This window comes from Hemitrygon akajei, chromosome 12, assembly GCF_048418815.1.
Source record: "Hemitrygon akajei chromosome 12, sHemAka1.3, whole genome shotgun sequence".
Taxonomy (NCBI): Eukaryota; Metazoa; Chordata; class Chondrichthyes; order Myliobatiformes; family Dasyatidae; genus Hemitrygon; species Hemitrygon akajei.
This window is the reverse complement of record NC_133135.1, coordinates 77,758,239-77,783,287: the sequence shown is the minus strand read 5'-3', so window position 1 is coordinate 77,783,287 and position 25,049 is coordinate 77,758,239. Positions and strand designations below refer to the sequence as shown.

At 42.4% G+C, this 25,049-nt stretch overlaps 1 protein-coding gene across 1 annotated transcript in view; it reads left to right on the top strand.

Annotated features, from left to right (window-relative positions):
* LOC140737235 (4-trimethylaminobutyraldehyde dehydrogenase-like) overlaps positions 1-24,924 on the top strand; it is a 39,618-nt gene extending 14,694 nt beyond the window's left edge. Inside the window, exons 3-11 of the mRNA XM_073063547.1 lie at positions 8,800-8,929; positions 11,263-11,397; positions 14,146-14,342; positions 16,144-16,284; positions 18,273-18,461; positions 20,472-20,559; positions 22,242-22,383; positions 23,744-23,856; positions 23,946-24,924. Coding sequence (XP_072919648.1) covers positions 8,800-8,929; positions 11,263-11,397; positions 14,146-14,342; positions 16,144-16,284; positions 18,273-18,461; positions 20,472-20,559; positions 22,242-22,383; positions 23,744-23,856; positions 23,946-24,040 — 1,230 coding nt within the window. The 3' untranslated portion in view covers positions 24,041-24,924. The remainder of the gene's footprint in view (positions 1-8,799; positions 8,930-11,262; positions 11,398-14,145; positions 14,343-16,143; positions 16,285-18,272; positions 18,462-20,471; positions 20,560-22,241; positions 22,384-23,743; positions 23,857-23,945) is intronic.
* Positions 24,925-25,049: the final 125 nt, after the last annotated feature.

The window sequence follows — 25,049 nt, the reverse complement described above, 5'->3', positions numbered from 1 at the left end:
TTGGTGGTGGGAACATCTCAATGGATGTAGTTACCGTAGATTCCGGACTACAGAGCGCACCTGATTAAAAGCCGCTGGCTCTAATTTTAGAAATAAAATCAATTTTTTACTTGTAAAGGCCGCACCGGATTTTCGGCCGCAGGTGTCCCACGTTGTAATATGAGATATTTACACAGAAAGATATTACACGTGAGGATTTTTTAACTTTTAATTAAATCCATATGGTAACAAAAACAAATACATATTGCAAATGCTTTTTTTCGAACCGTGCCCATAACGCAGCTACTTTTAAATATACGTTGCGTATACTTCTTTACTGAACAACATTCCAATATCTCCTAATGACTGGTAAAAAATATATATACTGCAGCCTACCAGGAAAAGTTATTGATCGCCTTTAACTTAAAAGCAGCGTTTTGGCTCCGCCGCTACCCCCCTCCTTTCCGTTTATCGCAAACTGGTATCCCACAAGACGCGGCGAAACCGGGTGTGACGTCATAGCATCCCGCGATGTAGTACAGAAAACAAATATAGTTAAAACTCTTCTAACTTTAACTAGAAAATGAATTACTAAGCGAAAATATTATAAACTAAATAACTGCCATAAAGGCAGCACAATGCTTTTCTTCGAGTGTTTTCCATGTTGATGAGGGTGAGTACAAATGACTGATTTACAATAATTTAATTGTGAAAGTGCGCTTGATTTATCGTACAATTTCATTGGACCTCTGTGAACTACTCATCAATTTTATTGGTCTACTGTTACGAGGCAAAATGTTTACGAGGCGGCATGAAAAAAATCATGCATTAGCCGCTCTGTATTAAAGGCCGCAAAGTTCAAAGCAGTTCAAAATGTGGGAAAAAAGTAGCGGCTTAAAATCCGGAATCTACGGTAATCTCTTTGTTCAAGAGCCTGATGGTTGAGGGGTAGTAACTGTTCTTGAACCTGGTGGTGCAAATCCTGAGGCACCTGTACCTTCTACCTGATGGCAACAGTGAGAAAAGAGCATGGCCTGGGTAGTGAGGATCTCTGATGATGGATGCTGCATTTCATGTGGATGTGCTCAGTGTTTGTGTGGGCTTTACTCATGATGTACCGGGCCGAATCCACTACCTTTTGTAGGATTTTCAAATTTTGCTTTGAGATTTTGTCTTGTAAAAAGCATAATACCTGTTGAGCTGCTGTGTGGTAATGTTGGTTGGAACACTGGGTCTGAAGTGGGAAGTGGATGATTGATTGATGGAGATGTTTTGTCATGTTAGACATCTCCAAAATTTTTGTTTTGCATTTTCTACTCCAGTGCTGAGCGTCAGCCCAAGATATCAACAGTTCTTCTTCTCCACAGATGCTGCTCGGCCCAGAGTTCCAACAGTAGGTTGATTGTTGCTCCAGATCCCAGCATCTGCAGTCTCTTGTGTCTCCAGTGTGTATATGGTTGTTGCTTCTAGGGAAGGTTTAAGTTAGTTTCATCCGCTAAAGTCAGGCAGTTTTCCTGCCGAGAATGTGGTGCTGGGATAACATTGTCAACTGTTGGAGATTACACTGGCGGTGTGTTTTCTGCCTGAAGGGTCTGTGACATGTTGGAGGTTGGAGGCACAGATTGATTGTCTTGTCTTTATGTCCAGGTTATTTGTAAGGCTGTGGAGCGAAAGCTAATGTTGCTCTTGAGTGGACTTGCTAAATATGTGCTGCCGTTCCTAGTTTCTGATGTTGGCCGAGTGTAGTATTGGGCCATCTTTGTCTTGTCTTGTCCATACTGCACCAACTGCCGCCACTGGGCTATAAATGTACAGGAGCAGTGTGTGGTTAAGTGCCTTGCTCAAGGACACACACGCTGCCTCAGCTGAGGTTCGAACTAACGACCTTCAGATTGCCAGCCCAAAGCCTTAACCACTTGGCCACTCGCCAGCAGTATTTTGTGAACTGTTGGTGGTAATTTGATACAATTGATTAGCTCTAGTAAACCAATGTGGACTGGAATTAGCCTGAACTGAAATAGGAATACGATTTTCCTACCCTAAGTGGCATTTGGAAATGGTTGGCATTTTCAAGCTTTGATTTCTATATTTTTATTAATAATGACCAATTATAGCCCAGTTATGGTAAGGGGGTAATGAAGTTGGGAAGGGTGCAGGAAATATTCAGGGTGTCAGATGGATGGTCAGTCTTTCTTCTAGGATAGGGGAATCTAAAATTAGGGAAATAAGTTGTGGAGAAGATTTAAAAGGATTGTTTCCGCACAAGGGTAATGGATATAAGGAACAAGCTGCCAGAGGAAATGGTAGCAATGGGTACAATTACAATGTTTATAAGACAGCTACCTAGACAGCAAAGTCTAGAGGGCTGTAGGCCAAACACAGACGAGCAGGTCAAGCACGGATGGATATCTTGGTTGGCATAGATGAGTTGGGCCGAAGGGCCTTTTTCACTACTTTATAACTCTATGACTCTAGTTTTTCAAATGATGGGACTGGAGTGTCAATCTGTGGACTCTTGGTTCAGTCTTCTGAATTGCGGGTCCTATAGAAGACAGTCTCACTGCACTATGGCACTTGTGAATCCAACTGTGACCATGGCTAAAATCGGCTGATTCAGGGTAGACTGTGAGGTTAAATGCTGAGTTGGTCTACAGTTCATGTTAAATGGTGTCTTTATCCGCAAGTTGTTAGTGCAAATCATAACGTGGTTTTGCTGTAGTGTCAATAATAGCTGCAAAATTCAAACAGAGTTTGTTTCCAAAGTTCCCTATGTACAATTTGCTGTCTGTTTCCTATTTATGAAGAATCTCACCTATTTATGTGAAAGCTGAAATAAAAACAGAAAAGGCTGGAAAATAGAATGGGGTTGGGCAGCAGCCTTGGAGAAGGAAATGGAGTTAATTTTAGTTTGATGACCTTTCATTAGGAATAGGAAAGGTTAGATATCAAAGATGGTTCAAAGCAACACACACACAACGATGGAGGAACTCAGCAGGTCAGGCAGCATCTATGGAAAAGAATAAGCTGTCAATATTTCAGGCTGAGACCCTTCTTCAGGACTGAGAAGGAGGGGAGAAGATGCCTGAATAAAAAAAATAGTGGGGGTGGGGAAAGCGGTTAGCTTGGAAGGTGATCGTTGAAACCAGGTGGGTGGGAAAGTTCCCCTCCCCCCCACCCTTTTATTCTGGCATCTTCTCCCTTCCTGAAGAAGGGTCTCGTTCCAAAACGTCAACTCTTTTCCATATTTGCTGCCCTACCTGCTGAGTTCCTCCAGCATTTTGTCTGTTGCTTTGGATTTCCAGCATCTTCAGACTTTCTCGTGTTACAGATGGTTTAAATTGCAGAAAAGCAAGAAGACTGGAGGGAATGTTTGTGATAGAGTGGAGATCAAGAGAAACTGAAGAGGGCAATGAAGGCTTGTCATAACTGATAATCTCTTTGGAGTTGTAGGTAGAAAAATATGAATGAGCATAAAGAAGAGAGAAGGAAAACAATGCTGGATCTCTAGGGTACAGAATACTGTAATCATTGGAAATAGAAAATGAAAGACAATGCTGGAAAGACCCAGCAGCTTGGCCAGCATCTCTGGAGAAGGGAAAACCTGGAATAGTGTTCAAAAACTTGTGATCATTTGTCAAAATTAGTCGGTTCTGATACAAACTAGAAAGCCTGGTTATCTGAAATTGTAGCATTCAACATTATCCTTTCAGTTTTTCCAACCTCTACAGTTAGTTTTTTTTCACTTTTTAAAAAGTTAAATCCTTCATCCTTGACTCACCCAATATCCTTTACCGAATATAAAGCCACAACAAACTGTCACCACACAATCAGAATAAAATATGCAAATACCTGAATTTACATGTGCCAGGCTTGGAACACAGGCAAAAATGTGGAGTTGAGGCCGAGATTCTTTAAATAATGGAGAAGGTATGATGAGCTTGATGGCCTCCTTCTGCTATTTCATGTGTTTGAAGTAGAGGAGTAGAGAGTTTTGAACATTTTTTGCTCTTTTCTTCATTTCCAGAGGCACAGGTTTGGTGTCCCAAGGCTTTCTTGTAGCCAGTATTTTAGTCTCTGAGGAGATGAGTATTGCACGATGCTTGTTGAGGGGACCAGAGCTGAGCTTCCTTCTGTTTCCTCAAATTGAGATTTCCAAGCTGGTTGCTGGGAAGGGATCATAGTTGGAGCTTAGACTGACCCTCAGATGTACCGGTAGTTCCCTTCCCTTCAACCCTTTTGGTGCTTGTGCCAACCTAATGACTACCGCAGTACAGGTAGTCCCCGAGTTACGAACGTCCGATTTATGAACAACTTGTACTTATGAACCGAGGAAGGAGAACGCTGTCCGCCATTTTAAGTCGTTGATGTTGATACTGTGTTGAGTGTTTAACTTTGTATTTGGCTTAAATTTTTCTTAGCAAGATTCACCCTGACCACCCCCCCCCCCCCCCCCCCCCAAACCCCATTTTCCAGTCGGCTGGTGGCACAGTGAGATCAGCGCCGGGCTCGAGAACAGAGGGTCCCAAGTTTGATCCAGTGACAGACCACTCCCGAGCGCACTGTCCATCCGTGCTGGGTTGATGTCAAGCTCGCAACTCAACCTCATTAAAAAAAAACACTGCCACCTCCAGTTTAAATTCCCCCACGGAATATTGTGGAGGATCATACCCAAACCCAGCACAGCCCCCACTTGTCCCATTTAACCTGTCTCAGTGCGGTGGACTTTGGGACCCGGAGAATTCAGTGCGGTGGTCCTTAGGACCCAGTGGAGCTCAGGACCCACCACCCACAGTGTTTCTGTTCCGTTGACGGGAAACGATTACAATTGAAAATAAAGTGGAAATCGTAAAGCGTTTGGAAAGAGGTGAAATGTCATTGGTCTTTGGAAAAGCTTTAGGCTACGGTCAGTCAACGGATCAGAACAATTTTAAAGGATAAGTGAGAAAAGGCCCTGCCCTGATGAAAGCTACAATTATTACTAAGCAACGCAGTGGTTTAATTATTGAAATACATACGTTTCTTAAGTGTTTTATTTGCATAGAAAGGTAAAATACATACTGTATACTAAGACAAATGTTTGACTAACTGATGCTGAATAATACCGGATGTACTTGTTCCGACTTACATACAAATCCGACTTAAAGACGGACTCAGGAACGTAACACAGTCGTAACCCGGGGACTGCCTGTATAGCAGTGCTTGTAACCACTGTGCATTATTGTAGATTTAAAAAAACTACTTGTGTTCTTTCTCATCATTTCATTTGTATTTTCCTTGTGAATGTTGTACGTCTAATCATGTAAAGTGCCTGTGATGCTGTTTTTCATTTCACCTTGTTCATATGAAAATTAACTCACCTTGACTAGTTACATGGACCATTGTGGGAGCCTAGTCTTTCCTCCTTACTTAAATCATTTGATAAATGTCTTAATCCAGGTCTTTTGGGATTAAGTGATCTGTAAGCAATCAGGGAATATGATGATGTTTATTCAGTAGCTGACAGCAAGTCCCATGCTGTAATAGAACTGGAACTACAGCTGTGATTTTTAAAAAAATATTTTTATATATATTTTACCATTATGCACACAGCAAGCTTTTGAGTCGTCATTATTACAAACGAGAAAATGTGAGCAACACCCACACAAAAGGCTGAAGGAACTCAGCAGGCCAGGCATGGGATAAAAGCACAGTTGACGTTTCAGGCCGAAACCCTTCGGCAAGACTGGAGAAGAAAATCTGAGGAGTAGATTTAAAAGGTGGCGGGAGGGTGGAAACACCAGGTGATGGGTGAAACCAGGAGGGGGAGGGATGAAGCAAAGAGCTGGGAAGTTAGTTGATGGAACGCTGCTCTCAACTGCATCTCTTCCATTTCATGCACATCTGTGATTACCAGGGACAGGGTTCCTCTTGTCCTCACCTACCACCCCACCAGCTTTCACATCCAGCACACAATTCTCCCAAACTTCCACCGCCTCCAACGGGATCCCACCACCAAGCACCTCTTTCCCTCTCTCTCCCCCCCCCCCCCCCCCCCACTTTCTACTTTCTGCAGGGGTCGATCCCTACGTGACTCCCGTCTCCATTCATCCTTCCCACTGATCTCCCTCCTGGCGCTTATCCTTGCAAGCAAACAAGTGCTACACCTGCCCCTACACCACCTCCCTCACTGCCATCCAGGGCCGTAAACAGTCCTTCCAGGTGAGGTGACACTTCACTTGTGAATCTGTTGGAGTCATTTACTGTGTTCAGTGCTCCTGGTGTGGCCTCCTGTATATCGGTGAGACCCGACGTGGATTGGGAAACCATTTTGCCTAGCATCTACGTTCTGTCTGTCAGAACAAGTGGGATCTCCCAGTGACCTCCCATTTTAATTCCTCTTCCCATTCCCATTCTGCTATGTCAATCCATGGCCGCCTCCACTGTCGTAATGAGGCCACACTGAGGTTGGAGGAACAACACCTTATATTCCGTTTGGGTAGCCTCCAACCTGATGGCATGAACATTGATTTTTCAAACTTCTGGTAATGCCATCCAACCCCACCCCTCTCCATTTCCCATCCCCTTTTCCCTCTCTTGCCTCATCTCCTTGCCCACCCATCACCTCCCTCTGGTGCTCCCTCCCCGTTTTCTTTCTTCCATGGCCTTCTGTCCCTTTCACTAATCAACGTCCCAGCTCTTTACTTCATCCCTCCCCCCCACCCTTTTAAATCTACTCTTCAGCTTTTCTTCTCCAGTCCTGTCAAAAGTTTTCGGCCTGAAAGGTTGACTGTACTTTTTACCGTAGCTGCTGCCTGGCCTGCTGAGTTCCTCCAGCACTCTTGTGTTGAGTGGTTATATTGTTGTGCAATGCAGAACTCTGTTGTTACCCAGATCAGTTTCAGGACAAAATTTTTCCATTTTGTCTGTATTTACTCTTTGTAAAGATAGTCCAGTTTGCTTTGTGTTTCTACTCACTCAAATATTCCAAAAGACGTCGTGGTTTGTGTGTACTCCCTGTGGCTCCATGCTTCTCCGGCTGCTTAAGTGAGCTCTTATACCGCTGAAGACAAGTGGGTGGGTTATTTGGTGACGATGGGAGAGCCAGGAGTGGGTGAAGATATGAGAAAGGATAGTTTATTGGAAAGTGGCAATGCTCTGGGAGCTGACGTGGCTCTATAGGCCGAGTGACTTCCTCTTTATGTTGCTGGTTATTTAAATAGGAGAAGTGTCTTGCTTTGATTTCCTACTAATAGCCATATTGTCACATCCTGTGCACAGATTGTCTCAGTCCTTTCTGTTGGGGATTAGTACATGAAGACTTGGAGGAGAAGCAATTAATCTTTCAGGCAAGCAAAACAAAAGAATCCAGCCAACAGCTTGTGAAACATATTTTTCTGGCTGTAGTCCATGGTCCTGTAAATACGGGCTTAGTCTGAAGAGGAAATAACCCAAGAGGGATGTGTCATTTGTTTCTAAGCAACGTCACCATGGTTACAGAAGTGTGGGTGAACAATTGAATTCTATGACATTTGGAAGATTTCATTGATTGTCAGGTGGAGTTCAAGGAATTGGAATTCCCAACTGCTTGTCAGTGTGGCTATGATGTTTAAAACCAGTTGCTCTTGGGCAGTTGTTTTTGTAAAATACAGTGAAAATAGTATATCTCAGTGGAGGTGGCACATACACAAAACCATTGTTTAAGGAGGATGTCCTCACCAGAATGCTGTTTTTACCATTTAATAATAAATGTTCTCTCACCTCCTACATCCATCACACAAACTGACTACTCCCAGTAATAACAAAAACACCCACAAAGACAAGCCAGGCTGATGCAAAGTGCCAGCTAATTTACATCTGTGGTGAGAAGCTGATATCCCTGGCTCCCACATGAAATATTAAATGTCTGATTTCCTGGTTAATGCTTACTTGATCTGTCACATTTTTCTAATTTGTTCTGGGTGCCTTGTGTTGGCATTCTTACTCTATATAAACCCATTTTCTGTTGGAATCTGACCCAGCTGATATTAGGAGCGTATAGTGTAGAGGACTTTTAGTATGAACCCTTTTACTTTATCTTAGTGACCTAAAGCTACTATTCTGAACAAGGCACTGCCCCGAAGAAGAGAAAATGAGTTCTCCCTATTGCTCTGGGGAATGTTTGTACCTCGACCATTATGACTAAATTAAATAATCTGATTATTACGACAAAGGTTTTGTTGGAAAAGTGATATGTGTAATGTGGCTGCCATGCAGTCTTATAACGGTGATCATAATTTAAAAATATACCTTGTGGGCTTTGAAACATTTTAAGTAGGATGTGACTAGTGGGTCTGAACTTGATGGTAGCTGAAGTGTAGTACTTGACCTGGCTGGTTACTTTATCTGCTTGTCTCTCTTCTTGATTGCCACGTCTTCTAAACCAACGTTGAGGTTGTTATATTTTAAGTGAAGATTAAGTATGAAGAAATTATAAGTGCTTTCAGTTGTGTTTTGATTGGATGTGGTCAGATTATAATTTTGCCTCCAAGCAAATGTCTAATCTCAAGTTATGAAAAGTGCAATACACGTTCTTGTCTTTGTTCTAGTTCTATTTATCTTATTGGCTTGTTTTGAAAAGGCTGAAAAAAAACTCCTGTGAGCATTGTAAGGGTAAGTGAGGAGGAAGTTATTGAAATTTTCTTCATTTTCCCCTAACAGCTAGTACTAGATGATATTGTGGGGGATGTGGAGGGAATTGTAATAGAATAGGGAAAGGCCATTAAAACTTAAATGTAACAAGGTATTAAAAGAAAATGGCTCTTCTGTGCAAACAACTGAAATGCTTGTTTCTTCTTGAAACAGGAACAAAGGGAAGATATTGCGATTGTAGAATCCATCAACACCGGAAAGCCCATAACCGAGTCCAGGACTGACGTAGACACAGCATGGCAGGCTGTGGAATATTTTGCTGGCATTGCTGGAACACTAGCTGGTAAGAACGAGAATGAAGCCATGAATTTTATCAGCTTACAACAAAGGCTGGGGGAGCTCAGTGAGGGAATAAGCAGTTGACACTTTGGACCGAGACGCTTCATCAGGACTGGAAAGGAAGGAGGCAGTGGTCAGCATTTTCAACAACTGTGTTTGATAAAAGTGAAAATAACTGTACAATGCCTTGGTGGGACTCGGTCAGGTTTTCAAATTTCAGTCTCTCGTGTTGGCAGCTGTGGTCTCGACCAGTGGAATTTCCATTCCATTCAAATCTGTGTCTCAGGCGCCCTCACCTCCTTAATAACTGCTTGAAACAAGAGCAAAAGGACCTAGAGCAGGGGAATACCATATGGCCTCTGCGCCTGTATTCAGTCAGATCATAGCAAATCTGATTTTGGTGTCAGCTTCACTCTCTGTAGGTCTTGATTCCCCCTTCTGGTCCTAAAACACATCTGCCTCAGTCTTGAGTATTTTCAGTGATTCATTCTCTTGGAGAATGCACTTGAACCACACTTGGAGTATTTTGTGCAATTCGGGTCACCCCATTTATAGGAAGGAAGTGGAGAGGATGCAGAAGTGGTTTTCCGAGCTGTCATTTGGACTAGATGGTGTGAGCTATAAAGAGAGGTTGAGTCCTAGAGTGTCAGGCTGAAAGAAGACCTGATTACGATTTTATTTTAATTAGGCGAGGCATAGATAGGGAAGATGAACCTTTTCCTCAGAGTAGGAACGTTAAAAAACCAGACAATATGTTTTTAAGGTTAGAGGGGGATTTTTAAAAAAATATATATGTATAATAGGTACATGGAATGGATTTCTGGATTAGAAGTGGAACCAGGCAGTTTGTTGGGGTTTAAGAGGCTTTAGGTAGACACATGAACATGAAGGAAATGTAATGATTCAGATCATACATGGGAGGAAGACATTTTGTATAAACTGGCATCAAGGTTGGCTCAACGTGTGGACAGAATCTTCCATCCATCGCTATACTTTTCCTTGTTCTATGTTCTCCATAGCTTTCCACATGATTCTCAGAGAGGAGAAATTCTTCCTATTCATTCTTAGCTGGGAACTCTGTTCTGGAATGATATTCCCTAGTTCAGTATTCCCACAGGAGGGCAAACTTTCTCAGAGCATCTATCCTACCAAGATCACATCTCCTCCTTTCACCGAGGTTTTGGCCATCTTGTGTTATATTTGCGCTGAATTATGTGAAACCCCTTGGAGTATTTTAACCTATTAGTTTTTAGATAATTGCAAGCAGTTTTTCTTCATCTAATTTGTTGACAGCATTGATTTGTTTTCTATTATTTCTGCTCATCCTATTTGTTCATGAAGTAACCTTATTTGATCACAGTATGACACCAAACATTTCATTCTACCAGTGCCCCAAATCCTCCTTTGACTTGGTTGAAATGAGTTAAGACATTGTTGAGGAAGACTCCTGGTTCTGAGGAAAGGGATAAGGCCAGTGCAGGCCCACAGTGAGCAGGTGATACTTGAGATGTTCCGAAGCTTCACCAACTCTGCTTCTGGCCTGCTCCAGTTAGAACAACTTGAGCTTCTCAGAAGATGAGGCTCTGTTTTGAGCAGTCACGTGCCAGGGGTTTCCCAGAATTGATGAAGAGATCACAGTTTTCTCAAGGAAGGATTGCGAATATCCTTAAACCGTTGTCTAACTCTTCCAGGAAGTCACTTGCATTCATGGAGCCAGAGCAGAACACTTGTCTCGAGGGCCTGGGACAAACGTTGGCTGAGAGTAATCAGAGATATAATATGATGGTCTGTTAATCCTGTCAATGGATTTGGAGGATTTTTGGGAGAGACATTGATGGTATTTATGCCTGCCGTGGGTAATGGTACATCATGAACATAGTGGCAGGTCTTGTGTCTTTATTGTTGAACACATTTTTCCATGATAGGGTGTTAAAACAAAGTGGTGTAATAATGACATTAGATTTTATGGTTACATTAGTCTGTTTGCATGAAATAGAGAATAAATGCTGAAACCTTTTCACCTGTTGAAAAATAAATGGGAGAACTTCAAAAATGTGATTTAAATGGCAATGGTAACTACCTAGACCACCTTGCTTAGGTAAAGACATGCTGAATTTCTGACTGCGTAAGTGACCGATCGCTAGTCCTTTAAGAAAGTTTATTCATTCTGTACTAACGTTATTCTTAGCCTGGATCCTGTTCTGAAAGCTGGAAAATTGACCATGAAATCGCTCATATGAATTGCTGACTGGAATTAATGTTGCTTTTGTTCTTTTGGAATAATCATCTGTTTCCCAGGACTTGTGCTAAGTATCTTCCCTTCATTCCTGAGCACAGGCCAGCACATTCAGCTGTCTGGAGGATCATTTGCTTACACCAGAAGGGAGCCCCTGGGTGTGTGCGTGGGGATTGGGGCCTGGAATTACCCGTTTCAAATTGCCTGCTGGAAGTCAGCCCCAGCGCTGGCTTGTGGTGAGTGCGTCCATTATCTTCTTTTTTAGTAAACTCGTTCTCAACGGTTATCTCACATCTGATCCATGGGAAATTCCTGAGGAAGTCATAGAGTTATACAGCACAGAACCAGGTCCATCGACCTAATTGGTCTATGCTGCCCAAGGAGGCTACTTGATCTAGCCCCATTAGCCCCATGTTACTTTAAACTTCTCCAATCCATGTACCTATCCAAACATCTTTTAAACATTGTGATTGTCCCTGTCTCTACTACCTCCTCTAGTACCTCGTTCCACCCACTCACTGTGAAAACATCCCTCCTCAGGCCCCCTTGAAATTCCCTCCCCCATCTTAAAACTACGCACTTTAGAGACCCTATCCTGATTAAAAGGCCATGATCATTCACCTTATCTGTGCTTCTCATGATTTTATATACCAGAGGATTAATCCTTGGCCTGTAACGCTACAAGGGAAAAAGGCCCCAGTCTATCCAGTCTCTTTTTAGTCAGAGAAATTTTCCAGATCACATACTTGGCATCATGGTTGCTCTGCAGTTACTTGCCCAGCCTTTCAGCTGCAGAGGTTCACTTAATTACTAATTCCCTGGCACAGGCTTCTGATGAGAGGTTAACGTAGAAACAGAAAACCTACAGCACAATACAGGCCCTTCTGCCGAACATGTCCCTGCCTTAGAAATTATTAGGCTTACCCACAGCCCTCTTATTTTTCTGAGCTCCATGTACTTATCCTAAAGTCTCTTAAAAGACCCTATCGTATCTGTCTCCACCATTTTATTTAATGTTCAAGGATTTCTTTGCAAAGCGTGGTTGAATGATAAAGACAAGAAGCAGGAGGAAGAATACATCAATCAGCCCCTTGAGCATGATCTGCATTTCAGTAGATCATTTCTGATCTGGTTTATCCTCAACACCATTTTCAACTCTCTCCATGTATCTCTTTTAGCTTCAGTGTCTGTTGTCTCTACCTCGTATATATTTAATGACTCCATCTCCATGGCTCTCGCGGAGAAGACTCCCATAGAGTTGCAAGTCTCTGAGAGGAGAATTTTTCTCTAGTCTTCCTCTGAGATGGGTAACCCCAGATTCAGAAACCCCCATTTTGAGCAACAGCCAGCTTGTCGATTCCCCTCAGAATCTTGTATGTTTCAGTAATTCATCACACTCCAGTGAACTTCCTCCCTCATGGCCAAGGATACTTCCTACATTAATACATTTATTCCAGGAGTCAACATTAGAGATAGAAATACTCAGAACAGCATTGTGCGGCAGCAGTCTTAATATTTATTTGTCTAAGTAATGATGTATCTTCCAAAGATGCTAATTTTTTGTAGTGCATCATTTAAGTCTTTTCCCTTCACAATTACCAGTATTTGACAGATTATTTCATAATAACAGATAAATGTATCCTGTGTCATGCAGTTACAAATGAGTACTCCAGGTAATGACTGTTCTTCAAGTTGACACTGTGTCTTGGTTTTATATCTGGATGTTGCATCCATATGGATTTAACATAGCACAGTACAGGCCTTTCAGCCCACGATGTTGTGTGAGCCTTTAACCTCTTCCAAGACCAATCTAACCCTTTCTAACCGTGTCACGTACCCCGTGACCGGGTTAAAGAACCAGCAGAAATGGAAAACACTTTGGAGTCTGGTGTTGCTATAAACTAATAGTGGTTATTAGTAAACTAAGCAATACAGTACAATAAAATGCAAATATATGGAACAGGTTAGCAATGATATATATAGAAGTGTGGAAATAGGAACCAGAAACCAGGCTCTTTCAAAGCTAGGGGTAAATGGATACAGTCTTACGATATGATGCAGTGTTCAGTTCGGTTCAGGTCGAGGTAGTTGTTAGAGTATCAAAGAGTGAGAGGTGATGCGGTTGCCGTCAATCTTCCCGTTGTCTTCCTGTTGTGGTCATCGACTATGACCATACCACGTACGACCGTTCTTCAGTGGTGGACCTGTCACCCAGGCGAGGGTGGACACACAAACAGTTCCCCACCGGTCGCACCTTTACACACTGTGAGCCACTGATTGATTTCCCCGAATCGATCCTCCGAAACCCCCACCTTCACGTGGGTGCACAAAGCTCGTTCAGTGTCTCGTGGTGTGTGTGTCTCTCTCTCTGTCGCATTTGTGCTGGACGCCTCCCCCCCCCCTCAATAGCAGCACGACCAGAGTCCAAAAGCCAGTCTCATTCTCCCGACATTTTAAAGTGATTGTCCACAGAAACTATGAACCCTAGGGGTACATAACATCTCACATAGCCCTCCATTTTTCTTTCAACCATGCTTCCAATTGTGGAGAATGTCTGAAAAGCGGAACTGGTTCTCATCTGTTACCCTAGGAATGGTACATATATCTATATGTAGTTTTGGGAGAAAGGGACATTGACTGCAAATTCCAAATTCCTATCCTATCTAATATGAAAGGTTGTGATTTTTTTTCCCCCAATCTAAGAGTTTCTTAAAAGTCCCTAATGTATCTGCTGCAATTGTCACCTTTGGCAGTGCATTCCAGCCTTTGTGTAAAAGTACGCTATCTCTGACAATCCACTATAATCACCTTAAAATTATGCCCTCTGGTGTTAGGCATTTCCACCCTGGGGAATAAGGCGCTGGTGGTTCTCTCTGTCTATGCCTTTTATCATCATATACAGGGAAGTGGAAAGCAATGCAGTCTAATGCTTCAGAGGCAAAGAAATCTAAAAGTATTCTGGAACTTCTGTCTGTTGAAACCAGGAAACGCCATGGTTTTCAAGCCTTCGCCCCTGACCCCGCTGACTGCGGTGATGCTGGCTGAGATCTACACTCAAGCTGGAGTGCCGAATGGCCTGTTCAACGTAGTCCAAGGAGCAGTGGAAACCGGAAACCTCCTCTGTAGGCACGAGGGTGTGGCCAAAGTCTCTTTTACTGGTAGTGTGCCAACTGGGATCAAGGTAAAAGCTGTTTGTGGTTATGTGTGTAAACCAGTGAATCTCTGTGCAATGGTTTGACGCTGCTGTTACTTTAAACTAATGGTCCATCCAAAGTAAGGCCCCTGTGACGGTAAGGCAGCGTACCGCCGAACGCTGGCCCATCAGGCTTGGGGCCATGATCTTGATCAGGACAACCAAGTCTTGAGGATTGATGGTGGAGCGATGGTGAACAGAAGCGGAGCACAGCTTTTAACCTTCACTTTAAAAGAGGTGCCAGTACAGGCTGTCCCCAGGTTATGAGCGTCTGACTCGTGGACAACCCTACATACAAGTGTGTTTCCATGATATTAAATTCAGAAGTCTGAGGTACATAAACTTGTTTCTAAAAATGGCAGAGCTATTTTCTTCTTTTTTTATTTTTAGTAATTGTTCTTTCAAATCAGTCTTGTGTGCTTTTGATGATATTCATTACAATATTGAGGAGTGTGTCTATCATATGGAGGTATTTTTGTGTAGCTTTCACCTTCTGGAGAGAAACAACTTAAGACCATAAGACATAGGAGCAGAATTAGACCATCTGGCCCATCGAGTCTGCTCCGTCATTCAATCATGGCCTATTCTTTATTCTATCTCCTCCTCAACCCCAGTTCTCGGCCTTCTCCCCGTATCCTTTGATGCCACGTCCCATCAAGAACCTATCAATCTCTCAAAATGCTGGTGGAACACAGCAGGCCAGGCAGTATCTATAGGGAGAAGCACTGTCGACGTTTCGGGCCAAGACCCATCGTCAGGACGAAGTTCCTTGTGACAGTGCGTCTCCTTATAGATGCTGCCTGGCCTGCTGTGTTCCATCAGCATTTTGTGTGTGTTGCTTGAATTTCCAGCATCTGCAGATTTTCTCGTGTTTGCTACCATCTCTGCCTTAAATACACCCAAAAACCTGGCCTCCACAGCTGCATATGGCAACAAATTCCACAAATTCACCACCCTTTGGCTAAAGAAATTTCTCCGCATCTCTGTTTTGAAAGGGCGCCCCTCTATTCTGAGGCTGGCTGCGCCCTCCTGTCCTAGACTCCCCCACCATGGGAAACATCCTTTCCACATCCACTCTGTCTAGGCCTTTCAATATTTGAAAGGTTTCAATGAGATCGCCCATCATCCCTCTGAATTCCAGTGAGTACAGACCCAGAGCCATCAAACATTCCTCGTATGAGAATCCTTTCATTCCTGGAATCATCCTTGTGAACCTCCTCTGAACCCTCTCCAATGCCAGCACATCTTTTCTAAGATGAGGGGCCCAAAACCTAAAATAAAAAAACTCAAGTGGGTTTTAGTCTTGTATTAGGCGTCAGTCCATAAAGTCTTTCCACTAAGCATGGTTACATCAGTTTACTCTGCATGGCTACACTAGAATTGGCAGTCAGGAAGTCAGCCACAACGGTGACACTTTTTAAAGAAGGCAGAACTTACCGGGCATTTTAGCCAGTGTTGTTTGTTCCGTTAGTTACAACACCAGGCAAGAATTCCCAAATTCTGCAGTTTGTGGCATTCCATGTCAAGCAAAAGTAAATGGGGTCACTGTGTTTCAGAATAACTAGTTGTAACTTAAGTATTTTTGAATCATCTCTCGTCACAATCTATCACCATGTAAATGCTGTTCACAAATGTTTAATACACAAGGAACACTAACACAATTGGATGTTATTCTCACGTAAATTTCTGAAATAAGATTTAGACAAAGAATATCTTGTTAAGAAATCTTGAAGTCAGAGAGATGTACACAGGACTGAACAAATATTCTTTTTCTGTGCTACACCTCTAGATTATGGAAGCAGCAGCAAAAAGTATCAAGCATGTCACCCTGGAGCTTGGTGGGAAATCTCCGCTCATTATTTTCTCTGACTGTGACTTGGAGAATGCTGTGAAAGGTGCTTTGCTGGCTAATTTTTTGAGTCAGGGAGAGGTAGGTAAAATAAGGTATCTTTTTTCATAGTACAGCACAGTGCATCCCCTTCGGCCCACGATGTTGTGCCAGCTTTTTAACCTACTACCAAAATCAATCTAACCCTTCCCTCCTACGTAGCCGATGACCCTTCATTTCTCCTTCATCCATCTGCCTCGCTATCTTTCCTTATCGGAGAATATTCTCCTAAATGTTTAGACACACAGTTCACCTGTGCAGATTAATTAGCAAATTCTCCAGTTGTTGACACAGTCACTTAAATGTAAAGGAATAATTCTCATTCTAAATATTTGAGATGCTGAATGTGTGACTGACCTGCCCGTAGCATGCATCAGTGTCCATTCCCTGTCCCGCGGCAACACACACAACGTAATGACATTGCACATCTCAATGTAGCCAGGCACTGATGCCACCTTCAGTGCACCAGAACAGCCTTTGGCTATCTAAGGAAAAGAAGTATTTAAAGAGAAAGGATTTGAACCAGGCAAAGAGCTCATTGCCTACTGTTTGCAGTGATGCCGTAGACTTCTGAGAATTTGCAAGCATAGAAAGGTACTGCCACCAACACTTAAACTGAAAAATCTTCCAAATCCACTGGCAGGATTAACAAACGAACAAGCAATCAGCGCCCTCTCCTAGGCCGACATCCCCCCGATAGCAGTCAGCCACCTGTGGTGAGCAGGCTGTGTCATTTATGTGCCCATCCCCAGACTTCCAAAAAAAGACACTCCCATGACAACAAAAAAATCAGGTGAACAAAAGAAAATATTTTAAAAGAATTTTTTTCACAAACTTGAAAATCTTTTAACATGTCCTGGGAAACATTGGTCTATGGTCTCTGTAAATGGAGAAAAGCATCCGGGAAAACATTGAGAACGTTGGGTTCATTGGGCACAAAGAAACCCAGGATAAGTGGCAGAAAAATCACAATGCTTCCCAAACATCCCACCTACCCCATTTGGCACCAGTTGCCTCATCTGTGGCAGAATCTACAGAGCCTGTAATGACCTCATCAGCCACCTTGTAAGTAGCAGAGCTGGAGTTGAGGGCAAGTTGGCTGAACACCAAATGATGCATTAAAACATTGGAGCTCAGTCCAGACATTAATTGATATGAACCAGCTCATGTAAAATCAGGCCTTATTTTTTACAGGATCATTACACCTAGCCGAGTCTGTTTATCCCTGCGCACACTAGCAACTGAACGTGGAATCTTGCTGGATTGCTACATATTTAGTCAGTATTCGGAAGAAACCCTTATTGTTCATCTGCAAAACAGATGAGATGCACAGCATTTCAATTTCAAAAATAGCTTCCATTTGACGCTGGGTTTTCTAACTCTGTTTATTCAATGGTTTAATTATCTTTTGTGCATCTCCTGATTTTTTTCTAATGTAGTGTTCAACATCTTGATATAACAGAAAGAAATTTTCATCCACCTATGGTACCGTTTATTGCACACAGTAAACAGTGGCTGCATTTGCAGTCCAACACAAAATTCTATTTGGTGTTTTGAATTTCCTTGTACAATTGCATTTAGAAAATGAAAATAAAAGTCTATTTCAGTATCTTTTATAAAAAGGCTTCAAGTCAACAGAAAAGGGAGGCGAGGAAAAGGTTTTATCATGAATGATCAAAGTTGGAAATGCCTTACCAGATTTAATAGGGGTCAGATTTACCAGATTCCATAGTAGTGTTCAGTGGGGAGTTGGATTAGTATCTGAGAGAAATTTTGCAGGGTTATATGAAGAGGGTGTTTGAGATGGACCAACTGGATTGCACCTGCATAGAGCTGGTACACATATCATGCGTTTAAGGAGCTCCTGTAATATTGATCTGCAATACTGCTTCCTCCGTATACGACTGGAGTTTTCTACTGTTGTGGAGTTTGAAGTTGAGAGTTTCTGGCCGAGGTGAGAATGAATAGACTGAATCATTGCTGGCAGTTATCTTTATTTCTATGAAATTGTATTATAATCTTCCTTTCAGGTGTGCAGCAATGGCACCAGGGTGTTTGTACAGAAAGACATACTGGCACCATTTCTGGAGAAAGTACTGGCAAAGACAAAAACAATAAAACTCGGAGATCCCCTGCTTGAAGGTACTCGAATGGGAGCACTCATTAGTCGGCCTCACCTGGATCGAGTGTTGTCCTACATCAAGCAGGCCAAGGAGCAGGTAAACAAGCATTTTTGTTGCACTGTATTGGCAGTTGTAATTGTTTCAATCTGCCCTGCACACTGCTTGGTTCAAAGGTTAGAAGTGTGGGCAGGGACTCTGAAACAAAGTGATTCTCTACAATGGATAGTTTGACTTGTTTTGATTCAGACTTCTCACTGATTGTCTCTAGGATTCATTTTTGTATTGTGCACCCAATGGATTTGGCTTAAAAATTTCAGCAATTGCTGTTAATTATTTAACTCATTGTAGAGGAACATGGGCTTGGTATCTCTGCTGCCTCCAGAAATAAGATACAGATAGAGAGATAGCCCAGGAAATTATAGACCAGTGAGTCTTATTTCAGTGGTTGGTAAGTTGACGGAAAAGAATCTGAGAGGAAGGATTTATGAACATTTGGAGAGACATAATATGATTAGGAAGTCAGCAGGTTGTGCCTTACAAGCCTGATTGAATTTTTTGAGGATGTGACTAAACACATTGATGAAGGTAGAGAAGTAGATGTAGTGTATATAGATTTCAGCAAGGCATTTGATAAGGTACCCCATGCAAGGCTTATTGAGAAAGTAAGGAGGCATGGGATCCAAGGGGACATTGCTATGGATCCAGAATTGGCTTGCTCAGAGAAGGCGAAGAGTGGTTGTATATGGGTCATATTCTGCATGGAGGTTGGTGACCAGTGGTGTGCCTCAGAGATCTGTTCTGGGACCCCTTCTCTTCTTGATTTTTATAAATGACCTGGATGAGGAAGTGGAGGGATGGGTTAGTAAATTTGCTGATGACACAAAGGTTGGGGTGTTGTGGATAGTGTGGAGGGCTGTCAGAGGTTACAACGGGACATCAATAGGATGCAAAACTGAGCTGAAAAGCGGCAGGTGAAGTTCAACCCAGATAAGTGTGAGGTAGTTCATTTTGGTAGGTCAAATATAATGGCAGAATATAGTATTAATGGTAAGACTCTTGGCAGTGTGGAGGTTCAGAGGGATCTTGGGGTCCGAGTCCATAGAACACTCAAAGCTGCTGCGCAGGTTGACTCTGTGGTTAAGAAGGCATACAGTGCATTGGCCTTCATCATCCGTGGGATTGAGTTTAAGAGCTGAGAGGTAATGTTGCAGCTATACAGGACCCTGGTCAGACCCCACTTGGAGTACTGTGCTCAGTTCTGGTTGCCTCACTACAGGATGTGGAAACTATAGAAAAATGCAGAGAAGATTTGCAATGATGTTGCCTGGATTGGGGAGCATGCCTTATGAGAACAGGTTGAGTGAACTTGGCCTTTTCTTCTTGGAGTGACAGGAGGATGAGAGGTGACCTGATAGAGGTGTATAAGATGAGAGGCTTTGATCGTGTGGATAGTCAGAAGCTTTTCCCCAGGGCTGAAATGGCTAGCACAAGAGGGCACAGTTTTAAGGTGCTTGGAAGTAGGTACAGAGGAGAGAGTTTTTACACAAAGAGTGCTGAGTGCGTGGAATGGGCAGCCGGTGACGGTGGTGGAAGCGTATGTGATAGGGTCTTTTAAGAGACTCCTGGATAGGTACATGAGGCTTAGAAAAATAGAGGGCTATGGGTAACCCTCAGTAATTTCTAATAAGTACATGTTAGGCACAGCATTGTGGGCCGAAGGGCCAGTACCATGCTGTAGGTTTTCTATGTTTCTTTGTATTTGCAGTTTGTTGTCAAGTTGGGTGGTCTTTCATTCTATTATAGCTATTCTATAGATTTGTTGAGTATACCTAAGAAAGTGAATGGTGACACATGTACTTTGATAAAAATTTACTTTGAACTTTGCTTCTTTAAATATCTGTCTGGAAATTAGAGAACCTGTTGGCATAGTGCTCGATGGGTGAGTTTTTTGGTTCATGGGCATCTCCTGGAAATATTTTGTAAACTATGGTTCTGTGATACTCTCTTATGCATAAACAGTGATGTACACTTGTAAGGATTTGCTCTTGACTTTGAATGATACTGGTTGGTTGGTGAATGATAATCTTCTTAACCTTTTGTTTGTAGGGTGCTAACGTTTTGTGTGGTGGTGACTTGTTTGTTCCTGATGATCCAAAGCTGAAAGATGGATATTTCATGAAGCCGTGTATTTTAGGTATTGCAGTCTAATTCTATTAATAGACTTGAAATGTAACTTAAAAGGTAAGATGTGAGTGAAACAAGATATAGGCAGATTAAGTAAGTGGACAAAAAAGGTGCATAATATATGAATAAGTATAGGGGGTATATTTCTTTTTAAATGGCAAAGAACTCTTGAATATTAGAGTTTGGATTTTCTAGTCTATGTATTACTGCGCACTGGTGTTCAGGGCAGCGATGAAGGTCCTCCATCTTTGGTGGTGTTTGGGGCTTCCTTCATGTCAGTAACTTCCTCTTGGTTTTCAGTACCGTCAGTTACATGATCCCAGAGACTCAGGGATACTGTACACTCAGAAGTAGAAGAATTCTTCATTGCTGTTTCCGTAACAATATGCAGAGTAAGCAATGTTGAAGGCAAATGCTATGTTGGTCTTTATTGACTCAGAATTATTATAAGAGTAAGGAAGTTGATGAGGCTGGAATAGTTTATTACTTAAAGTAGAATAAATCTGTGATTAATTTGCTCGACAAGGACGTTAGTGTCTGAGGAGGGTCCTATTTCATTGTGTGAACATCACAGTAGAGTGATGCTATTGCAGATCAGTGCATTCTGGAGTTGAGTTCAATTCCGATGCCATTCTGTGAGGGGTCTCTATGTCCTCCCATGGAGTGTATGAGTTTTCCCTGGGTGCTCCGGTTTCTTCAAGTCTAAGGACATACTGGCCATTGTAAATTGTCCCATGATTAGCTTAGGGTTAATTGTGACTCCACACTGTAATGCTAAGCAAATAAATAAATAAATTACAGTGAATTGGAGCTGGTGTCTTTAAAACATAGAGGATTCTGTAGGGTTTTGACCTGGTAGGCATTGTCATTGTCTCAGGTAGGAGACCCCCAAAACTGGTCAACGTAGCTTGGGATAGCTGCTCAACAATTTGTGGTTACAGTGAAGAGTTTTCTATAGAGGGTTGTTAATTTTTAAAGCTGTTTTTTTTTGGTCACATTACCTTGGGAATAAGGATGACCTGCTTCCACTCTAGTTTTGTGGAACTGCTGGGGTCTACATGGATCCAGGGCGAGGGCACATGACGAGGCCTGTGAGGTGGTGTATCCCTCCTGCCATTTCTGCTGGACCTCAGTGTGCCATTGAGGCACTGACTCAGTTTTTCCATAACATCCCAAATAAGCAGTCTGGCTCTGTCTATAAATGGGGAAGTTGCATTTTTCTCTACGAAGCTTTGAGCATGTTCTTGAATCATTTCCTCTATCTGCTTGGTAATCTTTTACTATTACACCAGTTTGAGGTCTTTGTTTTTTTTCAACCTTTGGCCAAGATCTACAGTTAAATGAGGAGATTAGAAACAATCTGTTGTGCATGACCCTCTTGCAGCAAGAAATACCATCCTTCTGAAATTTAAAGGATTAATTTAGAGTCTAAGTGAGTCCTTCGATGAGTTATTAACAATGTGACAAGCTGGCAGTTAAAGAGTTCTGTCTTTCCACAGTTAACAAAGTCTTACTCTAAATCAGGGATTCCCAACCTTTTTTATGCCATGGAACCTTACCATTAACCAAAAGGTCAGTGGACCCCAGGTTGGAGCCCCTGCTCCAAATAAAGATACACAGCTATCTTTTTACTTACTTAGGAAATAACTCCAACCTGTGCCACTCATCATCTATATCTACGTGTGTTTGCAGGAGACTGTAGAGATGAGATGACATGTGTTGAGGAGGAGATATTTGGACCCGTTATGTCAATACTGCCATTTCATACCGAGGAGGAGGTTATAGAGAGAGCAAATAACACAAAACTTGGTTTGGCAGCTGGCGTATTCACCAGGTACAGAAATGCTTTTTCTTTGAACACTTAGATCATTCAATTAACAGTTTATTTTTGAACTAGACTGCCTGTTCTTTCCTGAAGACAGAGCCGTGTCCCTGGGATGGCAAGAGCATTCCAGACATAATTCCTAGTGTGTACCACCAAGGGAACTGCTACTTGGCTGGTTGTAGCAGTCCTCCGACAGTAAGCCTTCATGTTGTTTACAGCAGGTTGAATTTTAGCTCGGGTCAGATGGGACATAAGATCAGTACCAACACTTCATTCCATTAAACCTTTAAACATTATTGACTCCAGCAAAATAGGATGTGTGGTGATTTGTTACTGTACTCCCTTAAGAAATTACTGAGTTGCAAGGCGTCCACTGCAGAGCTTTGATTGGATATAACTCGGCCCAAGCTCTTCAAGGTTCAGATAACTAGCTGTAGCGTCCCCCATGTATGTACTGGTGTTGTATTTATCTGGGGCTCCTCAGGCTCCGTTTCGAGAGCTCTGACTGGAAGGACAGTAGCTGTAGTGGACACCTCCCCTTTAACTTTACTGCCAGGGTTACCCAGGTTGTGCCCCTGGCCTGTCTCTCTCCCCCCTCCCCTCCTTGGTGTTCACCATCATTTTGCCAGCATGTGTATCCCACTACCCTGGCTCTGGAGTCATCACTACAGTGAAGTCAAACAGCCCCATTCTATCTTATCATTAAATAGCCTGTCCCAGCCAAGGGACTGTTTCTGTCCATGGCTGACCCAAACCAAAATCCATCATTTTTCCTCATCAGTTCAGATTACGGTCCACACTTGTAGGAATATCACATAGAATGCTCCAGAAGCTCAGCAGGTCAGGCAGCATCTATGGAAAGGAATAAGCAGTCAATGTTTCGGGACAACAAGAGTCCCGGCCTGAAAAGTCAGCTGTTTATTCTGCTGAGTCCCTCCAGCATTTGGAGTGCGTTGCTCTGGATTTCCAGCATCGGCAAAATCCCTTTCATTGGAGGAATATATCATTACTACAAATGTAAGATATAGTGGTCAGATTATTGTATTTGGGTCTCACCCAGTGTTGGTGCTCTACTTGCACTATCCAGTTAGAGGTACTGGACATGCAAAAACAAATATACCCTGCCTGGTATGCTCAGTGCCTAAGCAAGGGGAACTGTAGCTGCCATGTAGCACATCTTCCACAGTCCCGAGGGTACAGTGAGGAGGAGGGATGCCTCTACAGTGTATTTGGCTCTAAGATATAGGCTGGACAAGTATCAAAGTAAGGAATTGTAAGGTTATTTTGCATTTGATTGGACAGTTGTGGGAGGGTGGGAACACGTTCAATTCTATTGAGGTTTTTTGCAGCCGACCCTGTTTTCCCACAGAGATTTGACTCGTGCTCATCGAATGGCAGCTGCTTTGGAAGCAGGAACATGCTTCATAAACAACTACAATGTCAGCCCAATTGAGATGCCTTTTGGAGGATATAAAATGTCAGGTACGGAGCATTTTTGCTTTTCTGGAAACACTTGTTTACACAACAGACTTTTGGCCTAGCGAAAGGTAATTCCAATTCTCTTGTTGCAGGATTCGGGAAGGAGAATGGAATAGCAACAATCGAATATTATACACAGCTAAAGAGTGTGTATGTGGAAATGGGAGAGCCAGAATGTCCATTCTAAGCTGCTACATTCTTGTCTCTTCCTAAATTCAATCTGTTTCTAATGGTATAAAACAACTCAAGCTAATGAAAAGTTAATTGCCAAATGACATTTCAGCTCTTGTTTTGCAGTTAAATAGTTCGAACTGAGTTTGTTCAGTTTGTTGTTGGGATCCACTAAAATTTTGCATCCCGCAACATTTACTAATAATTTCTTAAGATTAATTAATCCATTTTTATGGATTTTAACTATTACTCATCTACATTAAGACATTGAACAAACTCTGCTTAAATTCTAAAACCAGCAGAAGTACTGATATCACCCTTGCACTCTGCTGCCTTGGGCTGTCTGCTCTCTTGATAAGCCATGGACAACTATAGTAAAGTGGGAAATCTTTGAAATATTAGCATTGTGATAGTAAACAGCTGCAGACGCCACTCATGTGTTACAGAAGAAGTCAAGAGGGCATGATAAAATTGTAGGAGACGTCAGGCCGCAAGATCCTCAAAGTGATACCTGGCTCAGGATTCCCTTGTGAACTTTCTAGTTGTCTCATGGTGTTAAGGCTTCGACTAACTTGTAATTCTTCAGTACTTCTGCTGTGGAATCTTATTGGGCCTAAACTTGTACAGGATCAACAATGCGGAAACTGAAATCACAACAAGTACAGGCCCTCCCCACGCATCCAACTGATGTATAGTTCAAACACGCAAACAGCTGTTTGGGGGAATATCAGGATGATCTTGATGGGTGGGAGCTGAACTAGTGGCCACATTTCCAACTTGTGAACACTTTGCGTTACAAACCGTTCTCTTAGGTCTTGAAACTTTGGAGAACCTGTACTAACAAATTAAAGACAATTGTGTAACTAATTTGAATAAAATGGTGAATTAATTGTTTCTGAATTAGGTTATTGATAACTCTTTAAGCACAGGGAATTAGTTCAGTTGGCTGTCATTAATTTATGCCTTACTACCCCTTTGACCATTACATCATGCAAGGTGAGGAAGCTAAGAGCATGTGGTTAATG